This window comes from Haliotis rubra, unplaced genomic scaffold (genome assembly GCF_003918875.1).
Source record: "Haliotis rubra isolate DU_JTF1 unplaced genomic scaffold, ASM391887v1 Scf9, whole genome shotgun sequence".
Lineage (NCBI taxonomy): Eukaryota > Metazoa > Mollusca > Gastropoda > Lepetellida > Haliotidae > Haliotis > Haliotis rubra.
Genome location: NW_025767634.1, coordinates 766,923 through 784,846, shown reverse-complemented (window position 1 = coordinate 784,846; position 17,924 = coordinate 766,923). Strand labels below are relative to the sequence as shown.

Here is a 17,924-nt window from a genome sequence, read left to right as displayed (position 1 = left end):
CATACAGCTTCTTTAATTGAAACCTCAAGGAACTGTTGTGTAACGGGTTATACCGTGTAAAGCTTGCACTTAAACAGACGTCCGAGAATCTACACGGCTTCCATTTCGTTTCTCCGCACTTTCGTTATCTCTAGTTTCTCGTCAGTTTCATATCCCGTTACATTCATTAATAAAAGATGTTTCATGCAATGTAACTTGTGTCCGAGTCACTTGCCACTTCCATCATCACTCACTTTGAAGCACAAACAATTTGGTTCGACTTGTAGACAGTTGACAAAGTTCTTGTTTCAGTATGTGCTGGTGATATTTCATTACTTAATAATCACGTCAATTTCCCTTTTCCTTATGCAAAACATACATCGAACAGTAACACGTAAAAAGTAACACAAATATCATTTAAACTATAAAACGGACTGAACAGACCGTTGTTGTTGACAATCACATTTGTGCCATCGGTAACTAAACAGACAAAGGGGTGCGAAACCACAGAGATACAGGAGATCAGGAAACTGGTGAGTTACGAATCTACATAGATACGACTTGGCCTGTTACTATCTAAAACAAACGTGACTGACCATGCAATACTAGATAGCAGCAGATGATCACAAGGCCTTTTTGAAAATTCGAGTTTCTCAGTTTTAGAAGCAGTTTCTATGATCATTTCTTGAATTGTGTGAACATTAAATATGCAAACAGTTTAATAAAACATATTTCGCAATGTTCTGACATCAGATTTATATAAGCTCAAATAAAACTATACTAGTCGTTTGTACTAAAAATGTTAGTGAAACAGAGTAACAATTTGGGGAGCATGGTGATACTGTATATGCTAGAATAAGCGATCACGTTAGCGTTGATAAAAATGTTTTACGGGTATGTGGCTGTGGGTGTGTTTTACGGTGGGGGTGGGTGGTTTTGAGAGGGTCGAAAAAATAAATAAATAGATTATACAGAATAAATTGTTCTACGTTTGCGTTTGACTGGTTTGTTTTGTAATTATTGCCTAGTTTGCCACCAAAGTTTCACGATATTTACTCTATCGCATTTATACTGGGACATTTATAGAACCTGTGCATCCCTCCCCTCCTCAGAAAGCTGTATCTGCCCCTGAATTCTGAGTAACGTTCATATATATACATGGGACAACGTGCCAGCGATCAGTCCCTTGTGTCCTTAGATGCCCTCTTCGCGTGAAACGACGTGAGATTTCGCGCGTTTTCCTGTGTTTACCTCTAGGAATTGTGGGTAATGATACAGCAACATGGCCGCCGACAGTATTGTCGATTTGCGACACAAGTTAAAACATCAATCAAAGCCCGCAAAATCGGTCAAAAAACGCCACTCAGGGGGTCAGTATGATACTATGTATGCAGATTTCTATCAACCATCCTCGAGATATGAAGATCACGTAAAAAACGAAAGCGAGGATGAATTACGTAAACTTGACAACAGTATTCAGCAACGTCGAATTTTCTCAACAGCGCAGTGCGAAGAGATCGAGAGAAAAATTGACGAGGTTGTTGCTGAAGCCGAAGCAGGGGTGTACAAAGATTGCACAGTCGACCGAGCACCATTGAGAAACAAATATTTCTTTGGCGAAGGGTACACGTACGGATCTCAGATGGCAAAGAAGGGCCCTGGGCAGGAGAGGCTTTACCCGAAAGGGGATGTAGATGAAGTGCCCAAGTGGATAGAAAAACTTGTGATAAACCCCCTGTATGACGCTGAAATTGTTCCGAAAGGCTTCGTCAACAGTGCTGTGATCAATGACTATATGCCTGGGGGATGCATCGTCTCACACATCGATCCGCCTCATATATTTGACCGCCCCATCTTTTCGGTATCTTTTTTTAGTGACAGCGCTCTAAGTTTTGGTTGCAGGTTCTCCTTTAAACCAATCAGAGTGTCAAAGCCAGTCCTTACTTTGCCCATTCAGCGAGGATGTGTTACAGTCCTAAGGTAATATGAAAAATTGCATACCACCTGTGTATGATGTCAAATGTATAGGTATTATCTGAAGGTCATTACAGTAGACATTCAAACTCAAAGGCATGTCATGCAATTATCTTCATTGTTGATTTGGATGTAACATTGGTTACGTGTTAACTGCTATTACTCCTTTCCAATAGCTGCTGTTACCCTGTCCTCTTTTCTGTTCATCTTTTTTCATGTTTATGATTAGCTTTTCAATATGTTGCCACGAGGCATGCTAGAGATCGAAACCCCCACGCCTACACCCCCCCAACAACACACACTCACAGGTGATGAATGTTGCTAGCTTTAAATGCAACTATAACCAGAAGTGGAAGATTTCATGAAACACTGAGAAAACCCCCCAGTAATTATAACTATATGCACAGATCAACAAACCTAGGAAAGTGTGCCAACCCCCACGATAGGCTCTTCATTACACTTCTGAATAAACATATAAGAAATTGAAGATTATCTGTTGTCATGGATATGCCACTTAATCTCAAATACATGACAGCATGACAAAGTATCAAGAGGTATATCTGTAACATCTGCTATGAGCAAATGTGCCAAATAGCCAAATCTTTTCACCAAGTTGTATTTTGTTTCAGTGGCTATGCAGCTGATGGCATTACCCACTGCATCCGACCTCAAGATGTTGTTGCAAGGCGTGCTGTCATTATTTTGAGAAGGTGACTTTTTCAACCGTTTAGCATTATAATCATGATAATAGCTGACATAAAATGCTTGAGTTGTTTTTATTTGGTTGTCTAATTTCTGTCTTTATTTTTAGATTGGGGGGACAAATAACTAAAACAGCAGTACAGATTGATATATTTTTTCAACAATATAACTTGCTCAAATTGTTAAATCTTTTTTAAAGGCAATCTCTTTGTTTGACATAATCTGATACATTCCTGTTTATGTCCTTTCAGAGTTTTACCTGACGCCCCTCGACTGGATGATGACCGGTCTTTCACGAGGAAACGTCAACATGCGAGCGATGAATCAGACAGTGAAGATGAAAATCAAAGCCACTCATATAGAGTAGTCATGCCACGTGCACAAGCTGCAAAGAGCCAGAAGCTTAATCAAAAGCCTCCAAAAGTAAACTCTAAGGTTATTTGCATGAGCCACGGTAATGGAGACAAGGAAGAGAATAATGACTCAGGTGAGGAGGACATTGCCTCCCCCACCAAAAAGATTGAGCGTGAAGTAAGATTCTCCAACTGGAAGTCGTAACCTGTTTCTCATCAAGTGCTTTACTCAGTTAATAGTGTCAAAGTTTGTCAAGTGCCAAGTGTTGGAGACAGTTGTGTCTAGTTGGAACATACTTTGCCTGGATTTTGAAGTTTTAGTTTGTTTGTGTGTTGTTGTTTTTGTTTTGAAGCAAGCAGTGAAAAATATGGTTGAAGTGTCAGTACTTTACACATATTCTTCTTGACGTGTTTCGAATACATTGCAGTCAGACTGATAGAAATCAAGTATTTGACAGCATAGGCATTGGTTACTTATACCTACAAGGCATTCCTGTTTTTCAAGAGTTTCTCATTTACTTTCATCATGTTCATGAGCTGTATTTGTATTGGTTTTCACAGTCATATGTTATTACTAAATATATTTTTAGTCTGAATTATTTCTCACTTCCCTATTGTGTACTCACAAAAGTATTATAAGATAATGTCATATTTAGTTGCCTTGTTGTAGCAACAAGGTATGTTCCAATATTGTTTTGAAGTCAGTTATTGATCTGCATATCCATAAATGATGTTAATGATGTAGAGGGCTGTCATTGAATCAAAAATTCAAGATCAATTTATCTTATGAAAATTTCAGGATAAATACAGGATTTTATCCTGACTACCTCAGGTAGATATTGGGCCCAAATGTCAGTCTCAAAATTGGGATTAAGATTAAACTCATGTGAATGAGAAAGAGGCTTCAATGTTTGGTTCTACATTAATGCATTGAATTCTGTGTTAAAATACATAATAAGTGTACTAAAAACACCTTAAAAGATCCAGTGGCACTTGTTAAAAAAAATTCAACGCTCAATTTCTCAATAGGGAATAAAGGTAAATTGAATAAAGCCTTTATCATAATAATTTAAGGACTAATTTTAAGTTACTGCTGTTAATGTAAAAGTTAAAACATGGCTAGCATAAGAACTACTTATTCACTGTTTACCTGCAGTATTTCGAAAAGAAATGATATAATGAATGTGTCATAAAAGTTATTATTTCAATTATTGCATTGATGATACTTTTTTGTATCAGTTGATTGTGGATACTGTGATTTCAATGACAGTCCTCAGCATGTGATGTACATATAAGTGTTTATCAACCACAGTGTTGTTGGAAACACCCGATGGGAGGGAGGACAACTAACCCCAGATTATTGCCACAAAGGACAACTACCACCTCAGAGTTAGTAGAATTATTCCCAACCAAATTTGTTTTATGATTAAATATTATAACCAAACACATGTTTATGAAATAATGTTTTATCACAGCCTGCAATTGTGCTGAGTGGCAATTGTCCTAGGTGGAAATTATCCAGTGGCAATTGTCCTGCTCCCCACTTGATTGCATAATTCCCTCATGGCAGCAGTGTGATGTTTTTGAGTTGAGGCTGAAGAAAACAGTCTTTGGTTCCTAGGCACCTGTGCAGCAACAGATTCACCCAGCATGCACAGTGCTCCAGATAATGGGCATATTGGTGTATGTACAGTGAAAATATAAGGATCGACGTTACAATTAATGGTGTATCATGTACACGAGTATAATGGCCTGTGTGCCACTGTTAGGTTCTTACTGTCATTTCCTTCATGCTTCACTGTCTTATGTTACATTGTAAACTTGGTTTTTCCTCTTGCAATGCATTATGATCTACTACGTAAGAGGTAAATCCTCGTTGCTAAGCAACTCTTCATCAGCAGGAAATGTGTTAACTTCACTTTGATTGGCTAAAAATTATAACCACTTAGAACATCACCTGTATTCGTGAGTCTTTTCTAATGTTCATATCTGAAATTGCATCGAATTCACAGAAAACTATCACAAGCTAAATTGTTAAAGCATACATGTCTATGCCAAGATACTCAGTGAGTGATGTGGTCAGTGATATTATTGACAATCTTATAGACAGCATTGTATGAAAATCTTGCTGAAATCACATGGAAACGAAGGTACAAGACAGTACTGAATTGTGGCAAAAGTCATTCCCATGGCTTGGATATAGTGGCAGGACATAATAAACGTTTCTGAAAGTTGTGTAAGGGAAAGGAGACTATCATTGCTATCATTGCCATACAGGGCCAGAGCAGAGAAACTGAAGTTACCTGGTGTCAGCTTAATGAATGGCTAGCAAACATCTCAAAAGTTGAATTTTTGTTTTTTAGTCTTATCTACACTTAATAAACATGACAAAATTTATGAAAGCTGTACCATTAAATAGGTGGTGTTGCAGTGACTAACTGTAACACCACACATTAACCAGTTATTTTTGGGACACGAATTCCTGCATCCTATACGCATAAAAATTGATAACTGACACAATGAAAATTGATTAAGCGTGTCCACAGGGACGCAGAAAAAGTCCAAATACTTTTTGTAAAAATATTGATCAAGTAAGAATAAGTTATCACCGAGTCTGCTACTAGCCGGGTTATGGTATCATTTTCAATGTAATTACTGTAACAATGTGATGATCATGATACACAATATAATAACAGTAACTGAATTACAACAGTATCACAACATAGCATTAATAATGATATTTAAGTGTCTGGGAACCCCATTATGTAGTCCGGGACCCCTGAAAATTAAAAGTATGAGTCCCAGGGACCCTCAAAGACAGGACTTGAGATAAATCCCTGTTAACTGTTCAATAATCACTTATATTGTGATAATAATTAAATGCAGAGGTGATGTGTACTTTCTGATATTGAAATGCTGAAAATATATCTGAGAATAAAAGAACAAATAAGATATAAAGTTGATTTTTTATTATTTAAACCTGAAAAAGTGGTATAATGTAGTTCACTTACTACAAGCTGTGGTTACTGAACAGCTCACAGACCATCTATTGAAATTACTTCTATTTTATGATGTATATTTGACAGTAAGAGTAGATTCATTGACTCACTGTCACATAAAGGCAAATCATACTGTAGTTTAGTGGTGGAACTTTGCTAACACAGTCTAATGTATTAATACCAATGTTTATGCAGGCAGACCAAGCATAATTCCCATAAGTTTGAGACATAGTGGTGCTCATCCTCGATAATCTCCAGGGTATACGTTACGATCACTCTCCACTGTACCCTGGATGCATCCACGGCATGGCCCGATGATTTTATTACCTCCCTTTGCTGGCTTTTTATCCAATCAGGTGTCTACGCTGGGAAGTTGAGCGAACCAATCACAACTCACTTTCGCTTCTTAAATTATCTAACCATTTAAACTTGGCAACACAATTGATGCAGAGGTACTCTGAAAGAGGCAGAAGGTGTTCTTTCATATATTTTTTCACATCCTCAATTTGTCTGTATGATTTCCAAAAAAATATGAGTGGCATTGCGAACAAACCTTCGCGACTGCGACTGCTATCTTTGTTGACACTGGCAAGCTCGGTTGTAACGGCGGCTTAGCTGATTGGCTACTGTGAGAATAATATAATTATCGGGCCAAGCCATGGATGCATCCAGGGGATAGTGGAGAGTGATCGTAACGTATATCCTGGACATTATCGAGGATGAGCGCTGCTGTGCTCCAACAAGAACTGAATTCTACCTCTATACTCTTCTCCAGCTATAGGGCTCCAGATAACTTTTGGGGGTGTGTGTACTTTCACCTCATATTGCAAGTAGAGGTGTACTGAGAGTTTTGAAGGAGTACTGACATTATTTGAAGAGTGAGTTGGTGATGTGGTTAGTTATTTTCTACAGTTTATATTCGCAAAATGTACAAAATGGGAGGAAGTAGAAATGACACCATTGTGTGAATATTGTTGTGTATAGTCACTTAAATGAGGTCTCTTACCGGCATCAGTCCGGCATACCTCCCACGTTTATCTGACACACTATATCAGATCTAGAATACCCTTAAAACACTTTAAACAACCTTTCAGATATTAAACTTTATATATGTTTGACGTACGAAGGTATTTATGTGCGTACATGATATGCTTGAAATCTTATATTATGTCGTACTTCATTGATTGTTAGGCGTACATTACGCCTGTATGCCCCTTATCTGTAGCCCTGAGATAATTTCAACTGTACATACTTTTGAGAGTGAACAATTATGTGGAGCACTGATGCAACAACAACAATAGCACTGCATGACAGTCTTTAATTCCTGTTTTCCAGGGTAGGCTATTTCATGCTGAAAAAAAAATACCCAAAGTGCTTGCATAAGAACTTATTTGTTGTTGTCTTTTTCAATCTGATATAGGGCAATCTAAGCATCATGGACATCTCTGTTTGTGAAATAAGTACAGTTATGGTATGAACTAAACTGTAAAATGTCTTTGAACAGCATTTAGAACTGATACACTTAAAGGCAAGAATTTTATGGATGTCAACTTCTTAATTTTGAGGAACATAATGTTTCGGAGTATGTTCTTACTCCTTCATCAGGTGTCAAGTTCATCATTTGACATCCATAAATTTCTTGCCTTTAAAATTTACAATGTCACATAATGCTCAAAAGTCACATCTTTAGTCCAGGGGGTTCGAAAACAGTGTAAGAACCTATACCAAAATGTCATTCCATACAACAAACAAGAAGTAAAGCTGTATGCTTTATTATTGATTCGCTAACTTCGAGAATGCCGATCAAACAATTAAGAGTTCTGTCATTCTGAAAAAGTCAGTGGTGCTTAGTGATCAAGGTGATATGTGTAAAAATAATAACAATGGTTTGATGAAAAATCTGACATGTAGGAGATGTAATTATAATGGTTAGTATGAAGGTACAATTTGAACATTGTCTCACTATCTGTCCTCAGTCTCTGCGTCACTTGTTCAGGAAGAATATGTATCTTTTCTACTTGTTCCAGTCATAACATTCAGATGAGCTGTTGTCCTGTTGAATGGGTTCCATTGCCACGTTTGTGTTGATATCATGTGACAGTTTTGACTGTGGAAAAGAAAGTCATGAGAGTAAATTAGTAAACAAACTCAAGCCACAAATCTGAGGCTTAGTAAAATATTTTTCTGTAATCTTGTCTTGTAACAGATGTTATTTTGAATTTGATAGAAAAATACACTGAATTTGATAAAAAAAATAAGTTTAACTGTTTACAGTAAAGGTATTATGTGTTAGTTGTTTACATCAGACTCTTGCCATACACATCACAAACATGAACATTTCTTGATATGAAATTTTGTTGAAATGTTCTCAGTGTAAAGGTTTGGGCACCAAGGATGTATTACAGAACAAAACAGACAAAAAAAACTGCATGGTATGATATAGTGAAACACATCTATGTGTCATTAAGCCAATGACTGTCAGTTAAAGTAGATTCCTGGTATCGATTACATTGTCACATGTTATGCTGACTTCACATGAAGGTGCCAGTAATATTTAAGTTGACGATAAAGAAATTTTCAAAATGGTGAAAACAGGAAGGGAATTACCAATTTTCAATATATTCTATGCAAAAAGGAGTAAAATTACCATTTAATCATGCAGAATTTTTAAACTGTTGATTTTTGTTATGGTTTGTGTCAATTGATATATCCGAAAAGTAAGCAAATATTTAGATAGTCATTCTATTGGAAATGTCATTCTATTGGAAATTTCAAAGATTATTTACAAGCATTCTTTTGTTGCATTTTGTCTTTGTGTACATGGTATATTATCATATTCTAATCCATCAAAAAAGAGTGGACTGCAAAATAGGATGAAGTTATCATGTCATTTTTTGTATTCTATCTCAGTGTTTATGGCTTTGTTTCGTTGGTCTGGAGTTGGAAAGTTAATGTGTCAGTTAAGTACATTGCCATGTTTGTTAGGTCACACAGAATCACCATGTTAAATAAATATTAGTGCACATCAGTTTATATCTGAGTTCATCATGTTTTATTGTTGTATTCCTATATGGTAGCCACAAGATCAATAGGAGGACTTCCTCTGTGGCTTGCCTCCCATAACTACAGAGATCGGTCAGAATCTCAGATTTGTCTCGATGAGCATGGTCATCGTTTGTCACAATGTCATTGGTTAAAGGTTTTACAGGAGTGGTTGCTGGAGCTTTAGTCCTACATTACTGACCACTGAGACAGGAATACTATTCAATATGTGAGAAGGATGAAATGAATTTCAGTTGTGTACCGGTAATCTAGAATCTCACTTATTGCCTCAACATGTGCCCAGACAAATCATTATTTCTGCAGCAGATTGGTTCTCAGCAAAGAATGCTCATCTTAACCTTTGGTTACAGCTGGTAAAATGTGTGAACAAAAATCGTTCATGTGAGCATTATGAAAGAACACACATTTCATGTTTTGCTTTGTGCTCCATATGCTCTATTTGTAGTTGTATCAGCTAGCCATGTTGTAGTTGACATGATGTAGTTGCCAATGTTGTCAGGCACCACGGGATGTGAAGGTGTTGTGTGGATATTCTGTTGTGGGGCAGGCAAGCTTGTGGTTGATGGTATGAGCAAAGGCCCATACTATCGGGACAATAGCATAAAATCAACCAAATGTCACACTGCAACCGTTCGATACTCCTTTTAGTTGACAAAGTGTACCTTAAAGATGCTAGTCAAAATTTTGGATCTATTTCTATTTGACATTTATCTGTATTTCTTTACTGAATGATGATGAAGTTTGCTGATTCATCAACTTTGCTGTTGAAAACATGTTGATCAAATCTAATCTAATCAGTACTATGTAGTTCTGGTAAATGGAGACACTTCATTTCATCCAGTTGTTTGAGAGATACAATTCATTGTGCAGAGTTTCGACTGTTGCAGTAGGAGGCATGTTTATTGTTGGTGTAAATCCATGAATTTCCTTCCATATACTGTGATGGTCGAACTTACACAGGTAATTACAGTTTAAAACCCATCTGTACTCTCTCTATTGGCTCGAACTACTCTATGTAATATCTGTTTGGAAGCCTAGATGTCAAAAATGCCATTTGCTATTAAAGTCTACATTTTCAGACTTACTTAATTGATTAGAGAATCACATGGACCTTCCTCCACACTCAGATGTGATGTTGTCTGGGACTGAATGAGAAATTCCTGACTGTCATTGGACTTTATGTAGGATAGGTAACAAATGTGCTGTTTGTTTCAGAGTAGAATAGGGCTGGTTATCTATATAGATCATACCAATCTTAACCATTAAAGAAATAACATATAATTATTGATAAATGTTGGAGCAAATCAAACTTTGGAGGAGCAAATATACAACAAGCTCCGAAATACAACACATTTATTGTCCCAGATGAGTGGTATCATATATGTGTTTGGATTACTTCACTGACATTTCAGGTTTTACAAAAGCTGTTGCTTTCTGACTTAAACAGTTACAAATCAGTTTTGGTAATTTTGTTTCATTACAGTAGTTAATCCATCTTTTTAGCCAGCACTGGAGTAGAACACCAACTGAAGTCCTGTACAGTCCAACATGTCTCGCTGAGGCTGACCAGTAAAATATTGATTTAATTGAAGAGGTATAAGAAAGAATATACTGGCTTGATGGTCAAAATCTTTGAATGTTGTTTTAAGGGTGATTTAAATTGGAGGACTTGATGCAGAAGCTGGTTCTTGGATCTGACAGTTACAGTGGGCATTCTTTTGTAAACTGAACTTGATCTTGTCAGTTACAGAGGGCACTTTTGTGTAAGCTGAGTTGTCTGACTTGATGCAGTCCTGGTTTTGACCATTATAGGATCAGAAGTAAATCCTGCAGCAGGCTGACTTGATGTCATCTTGTTCTTAGAGCTGATGATTATGGGGACAGTGGCAAAGCCCAGTTCTTATAATGTTCATTGAATAAATAAGTTCCTGATATGTGCACAGTGTTTTAAAGAGGATTTTGCTTATGTTGAACAGTGTTTAAATATTGAGCATGAAAGTCAGAGGGACTATTCTTATGCATGTGATGGTACAAAGTAAGGTTAAGGGTTTCCTTGATTGATGTGGAACAGTGAACTGCAAGGACCCCCAAATCACGTAAATCGGAACATGGGTGACTGACAGTGATGGTGGGGTGTCCCAGTGGTTAATTTTTATGCAGAGCATAAGTGTGATTCCTGACATGTGAGGCCAGTTCTTGGTTGGCCACAGAGGATAAGCTGTACCTGTTGAATTATGAGAATAGTGAGATATATATTTTCCTTCATCCCTGGTGTGTTCCAAATGCATAAAGTTCTATTGAAATAAAATTTTGTTGTGGCATTTTGTTTGTCTGCTTGTTTAATGTTATGTGAGAAAATTATGGGACAAAATGGAGACTGCTCCAGTTAAGGCCTCTCAGTTTTGTACATATATAATTGCTACTGTTTTGTTAATTATAAAATCTTGCTCCCTCTTGCAAGAACAGGATTGTGCAGAGTTAAATCTGGGAATGTTATGTTTACAAATGCTAAATATCATGTTCTGTACACCGGCGTTTGTATTTAGACCTGGATGATATATTGACGAGTGTAGTCAAAGAGCTATCTGTATAGAATGATTAGAGATTTGGTATGTCATATCGTTTCATGTTATTGTTAAGAGAGCGTCCTTGAAAAACTTGGTAATGTTTGTCTCACTTAAGCTTCTATTTATTTAAATGGGTTGATTGGCCATAATCAAGTTGATCTGTAATGCAAAAGTATTGAACCTGGAATTCTACATGTATCTAATGTATCCTGTCTTTCACATGTTCCCTTGTAAATACAGAAATTCAAGCTTTCATGTGCTTATAATATGGAGAAAATGTTCAGCTTCAAACAGAGGTGCCTTCCTTGGTATTGTGTGATTGTACTCTTGGTTATCTGTGTATGTATACATTGTTGACTTTTGCCAGGCATGTACAAGCACTGTTTGAATTTCTTTGGTATGTTGATGATTTATGTACTACATAATAAATATATACGATGTTATCCTGGCTGAGAGGAGCAAAATAAAAAAGTGTTTCTTTATTTATAAAATTTTACTGTTATTTCATGATGTTTTGTCTTCTTCTATGATCTCAGTTCTTGCTACCACTCAACATTTTATGACATCCAGTTACAGATTTGTCAGAACAAGGTTTGCGAACTCAGTCTGAGAAATGACCTACCGGTACCATTGTCTACAAGTCAGAGCTTTACAGCAGTGTTTCAAACTCAAAACTTTATTTTTGAAATGCAATTCAGAATTTGAAAACTGAATAAAGGAAAGGTTCTTAGATGTATAAATGTATGAAATGCCTAGGTTGTGTGGAAAGTCTCTTTGAAATGTTGATCCCCTTGAAATGAGTGACAGATGATGGTTTGGATGGAACCAGTCAGGCAGACTGTTGTTCTCAGTACCCAGTGTTACCCGTTGTTGGTTTCATGATTAGAACGCTTATTCTTACTGTGGGGGCGGTGGGGTAGTCTAGTGGTTAAAGCGCTCGCTCGTCACGCTGAACTCTCGGATTCGATTCCCCACATGGGTACAATGTGTGAAGCCCATTTCTGGTGTCCTCCGCCGTGATATTGCTGGAATATTGCTACAAGTGGCGTAAAACCCAACTCAGTCACTCACTTACTCACTCACTCACTGTTCTTACTGTGACATTCATGATCTGTTAAGTGATCCTCTGATCTGCCATTCTGATTTGATCCCAAATTAATGGTTCTGAAATCATTGTTTAGTTGAATTAATTTTCAAACAAGGTACTTTTTACATTAACTCATTATTTCACAAAGAACTTTTTTACAGCATTTAGACTTGGCACTATTCTGCAAAGTGAATGTAGCACTATGACTCTAGTTACCAGTGTGTAAGCACTGTAGTCACTTTTGTGGAAAGGGGTCACACTGAAAAAATGGTTAACTGACAATGCAGTGTAGTCCTTAAAGCGTATTCACTGATACTGGTTCAGTCAATGGAATGTATAAAGAGTATGTACTGGGAATCATGAATTAGTATTGTTTATTTGGTCTATGTAGATGAGTGTTAAAGTGGCTCTTTGAGTTAGTTTACAGGTTATGTAATATGAGTGTGCATGCCTTTTACCTGGACTATGATTTGTTTCATTTCAGTGCATCTGACTACCTGTACACAGTATGATGATGATAGTGATGATGTCAAAATAGCATATATCTGTTTCAATATTATTACTTAGATATTATGTATTTAAGTGCCCATTAGACTGGCAAGAAACAACATTTATGACCTGAAATATGACTAAGAAACACAGTTATTTCATTGATGCTTAACAGATGATCAGAGGCACTGGTGGCCCAAGTGTTAGGGCTGCGATTCACTGCATCTTGGATCACAAATCCTGGACTGCTTCAAATGTGCCTCGTGGGTTCTCCACACTGGTAATAGTTCAGTGCCCCATTCCACAAAGCGATCATAGCGCGTTAAGATGATTGTAACTCCCATACTTCCACATAGACTTACGATTATCGTAGCGCTACAATCACTTTGAGGAACGGTGCCCAGGTGTGTCTTGGATCTTCATCACTTCAGCACCCGTGAAGATCCGGGTTAGAAATGATCTTCAGTAACCCATGCTTGTCATAAGAGGGGACGAACAGGATCGGGTGGTCAGTCTCGCTGACTTTGGTTGACACATGTCATCGATCCCAATTGTGTAGATCGATGCTCATGTTGTTGATCACTGGATTGTCAGGTCCAGACTGGATTATTTACAGACTGCCGCCATATAGCTGGAATATTGCTGAGTGTGGTGTTAAACAACAACCAGCCAATCATCAAATTCGGGCTTCACTCAGTAAGTCGACAGGATGGGATATAAATGGAATACTGTTCAGAGCAACATTAAGAACAATTCATTCACTCACATAAAACATGTTACCCATGTCAAATGTATAGAGAAATGGTTTTGTCCCTTTAGAATTGATAACATCCTTGGTATATGACGTGTTCCACACCACTGTTGTTAAATGTTTTCATATCATTTAATGTTCTATCATAAACATGCCTGGTTAATCAAAAAGGTGTGTTTGATTATGTTGATGTTAAACTTGTGCCGATGTCTTCGTGTTGTTTGTATATAATTATACATAGATATTGTAGAGTTTTATTATGACTGTGATTTATTTGATTAAAGATGGACAAACGAATGTACATGTATATAACATTTGAACATGATTGATAATTGTACATAACTGGAGTCAAGATATTAACCGAGTTCTGTGTTCACAAAGTGTCAGTGTTACCAGTATGTTGGAAATTAAGATTTGGTGATCAAACTGCTGTGCTGACAGTTGGAATATTGAAAATAAGTTTGAGTTCTGTTCTGTTTGTAGATGTCGTGAGGATTTATGTCTACAAAAAAATAGGAAAGCTGTTTATGTATTGAAGTTTGCATATGTTAAACATCAGTATGTTCAACTACAGATACATCAAAGTAATCTTTTTGTAATTAAATCAGCTGTAATCAGAGCAAGAATTTAAAAACAATGATACCTTGGACTTTGTTATATGTTGTGTTGAACATATATTAAAAATTCTAGAGGTGACAACAATCTTTTGAAATTTCTGCAGAAATATTTGTACTCTGTTACTGCCATTTCTTAGCCTGTAATGTTCCTCCATCTCCCCTAAGCTGACAATAAAGAGAGAAAAAATACCAAATCCTTATCTTATCCAGTGGTTGGAGTGTTTCTTGACACTTAGTTGTGGGCTGTACAGCCCATTTAAAATAATACTGACTGACTGACTGAGTTTGGTTTTACGTCGCTTTTAGCAACATTCCAGCAACATCACGGCAGGGAACACCAGAAATGGGCTTCACACGTTGTACCCTTGTGGGGATTCGAACCCGGGTCTTCGGCATGACGAGCCAATGCTTTAACCACTAGGCTACGCCACCGCCCCATTTCAAATAATAACTTGTGTATAGAAGAAATTATCGTTTTGAAATCACATGGATTGGCCAATTAAAATATTGCGCAGATCATCTTTGGCAATGCAATGTCATATCTTACTTTGATGCTGAAGTGAAGGTGATCTGGCCACAATGATGTTGCTGAAATATTGCTGAGTGTGTTCCACAACATACCTCCACCAACCCTATCTGCCTGGACATTGCTGGACTGGACCATTTCCTGGCTGCCAGAATGCAGCTGAACTCTTGTGAGTGTTGAGTTGTACAACATACCTCCACCAACCCTATCTGCCTGGACATAGCTGGTCTGGACTGGACCATTTCCTGGCTGCCAGAATGGTGCTGAACTCTTGTGAGTGTTGAGTTGTACAACATACCTCCACCAACCTATCTGCCTGGACATGGCTGGTCTGGACTGGACCGTTTCCTGGCTGCCAGAATGGTGCTGAACTCTTGTGAGTGTTGAGTTGTACAACATACCTCCACCAACCCTATCTGCCTGGACATAGCTGGTCTGGACTGGACCATTTCCTGGCTGCCAGAATGTAGCTGAACACCATTTTAAGAGTTGATCTAGACTTTATTATATCGTGGCTGCCAGGATGTAACTGAAATATTGTCATATATACCACAATCTTGCACTGAAGGGGAAGATGGCCAATTCTTTGAGTTGTTTAGTGTCTTCACTCTTCAGTGCATCCACTGAGAGTGTCAGAATCCACCAGACACAAGTCTGAATTCATGATTATGGTGCTTGGTTTAACATAATAAGCTTTGTGAAAGTAGTAAACCCTGCATGGCTTTACCTTACCCAAAAACATTAAGCAGACATGCCATGGTAAAACTGAATGCTGTTCACTGTTCAAAGTGACATTAACCCAGGAAGGCCATGACGTTCCTTCCATCTTCATGGCCACAACAGACACACTGAGTGACAGGATCTGTGAGGAAAATAGCACACGAAGAAAAACAGTACACTTGTCATCGTGTGTATAAACTTTCTTTATTAAAATGATATAAAAATACTTTCAAATAAATGTTCACTGTTGTCATTCTGCACACAAAGGAATGAAATGTACGCTTATCACACTGAATGTAGGTTCAACCTGGGACTTGAAGCACTGTTCTGTAACTTAGGCTAGACCAATTCAATTTCTTTTTGTATTGAAACTCCAGATCAAATGGAAAAAACACCCCAAACCAAGATAATTATTTTCACAGATTGTCAAGTTTAAATAATGATTTAGATTTGTAATGAAATATAGCAAATGGTTCCATAAGGAAACATGAAAATAACTTGGTTAAAGTCAGTTTCCTACACAACAGTATTTCAAGTCCTGTGACACTGCTACTAGGCTAGTGTTCTTAAACTTTTTCTGTTAATATCAAATAAGAACACACTTTCTGACAACCATTAAATATAGGACATGAACATAAGGACACATAACACCGCTCCCAAAACTTTACCTACACAAAATGAATGATACAGATTCTAACTATATAACAAATGATTTTGATTATATTCTCCTAGGATAGTTCACTCGGGGCGAAAACCATACTGAACTCATGTTTTTTCAAATAATCAATTGCACCCACATATATGAACACATTGTTATCAGTAATTTTTCCATAACACTCCCACAAATCCCACGTTTGTCTGATGGACATGGCAGCAAACTGAAATGCTGTGACACCACAATATTACGGATGAACTCTTAAACTCCCTTGACATGATCGAGCCTTCCAGGCAAACTCTGGGTTGTTCACATAAATATTTACTGTATTATTCTTAAATGATTGCTGTATCTATACTTCCCATCAAAAGTTTAGACTCACTAGTGTAAATATAACCACTTACTTCAGACAACAGTTACTGTTCTAAACTATATTTTGCAAAATACTCCATACTGTTTAAAGGTACTGTTTACACATGAACTGATGTAAAACAAATTCGTAACATTGAAAAGATTGTTGTCATGAGTTCAATAAATAGTAAAAATCAGTGAAAATTGGCAAATTCTTAACAGCACTTTACACCAAAACGCAGCTGTTCACATGCACGATATCTGCACATGCTTTTCAGCAATTTGATGCATGATCCTCGTGCAATTCATCTGCATAAGGTTTGCAGTTGGTTCCCCCAAGTTATTGGAGAAATCAATCTTCGATGTAACCATATATATATACATAACATATAGTGAGTGCTTTAAGTGAGTCTAAACTTTTGATGGGAAGTATATTTGAGAAATGAATATAATGTTTGTCAAATTAAAGATAATTATCAAGAAAAATGGAAAGTCAAATTCCAATCCTGTTTGACATCACTTTACAAGTTGAATTGCAGCACATGCTCCCATCTATTACACAAATTCAGTCATCTGCACAAATAAAAGTTACTCTGTCCTAGTAAACTTCCTTCACGCACATGTTTCGTATCCAGCCATCATCACAACAGATCAAAAGACTAAAATAAAGGAAGTACCACATGTCTTGACCCCATTTGAGTCAGTTTTCACATCCTGTTTATCTTCTCACTTTCAGGATTCTAAATCAAGGGCAGGCAACTCTCACTTGTGTTCCCCTTAATGTGGAAGACATATAGGCCTTATGGGATTTTCAAATACATTTTAGACATTCCAATAGTGTAATGCAATACATGAAAAGAGCATATAAAAAATTAAGACACAGGATTTTAGCAGCATTCTAAGCCAAAACAAAACCATAAACCATGATGTTTTGTGTTGGGTATATATACATGTAGCTAAAGTGAACATGGCTGTGAGAATATCAAAAAGAGAATATGAGACTAGGGAAGCAATACTAGTGGATACTAGACTGTAAAGAATTACTGAACAATACAGGTGGTATTGACATAGCCCCCTCATTTCAGGTAAAA

The 17,924-nt window shown here is 37.1% G+C and overlaps 1 protein-coding gene across 1 annotated transcript; it reads left to right on the top strand.

The window, feature by feature from the left end:
* The first annotated feature begins 1,258 nt into the window (after positions 1-1,258).
* On the top strand, positions 1,259-5,962 carry LOC124263832 (RNA demethylase ALKBH5-like). The gene is made up of 3 exons (XM_046698556.1): positions 1,259-1,959; positions 2,583-2,663; positions 2,907-5,962. Exons 1-3 carry the CDS (start codon positions 1,262-1,264, stop codon positions 3,211-3,213), a joined length of 1,086 nt encoding a protein of 361 aa, XP_046554512.1. The 5' UTR covers positions 1,259-1,261; the 3' UTR covers positions 3,214-5,962.
* The last annotated feature ends 11,962 nt before the right edge of the window (positions 5,963-17,924 follow it).

Bases quoted from the DNA above. Each gene is read 5' to 3' on its own strand.
- LOC124263832 (XM_046698556.1), top strand. From the start codon at position 1,262: ATGGCCGCCGACAGTATTGTCGATTTGCGACACAAGTTAAAACATCAA. The intron at 1,960-2,582 runs GTAATATGAAAA...ATTTTGTTTCAG, and splicing joins GGATGTGTTACAGTCCTAAG to TGGCTATGCAGCTGATGGCA. The intron at 2,664-2,906 runs GTGACTTTTTCA...ATGTCCTTTCAG, and splicing joins GCTGTCATTATTTTGAGAAG to AGTTTTACCTGACGCCCCTC.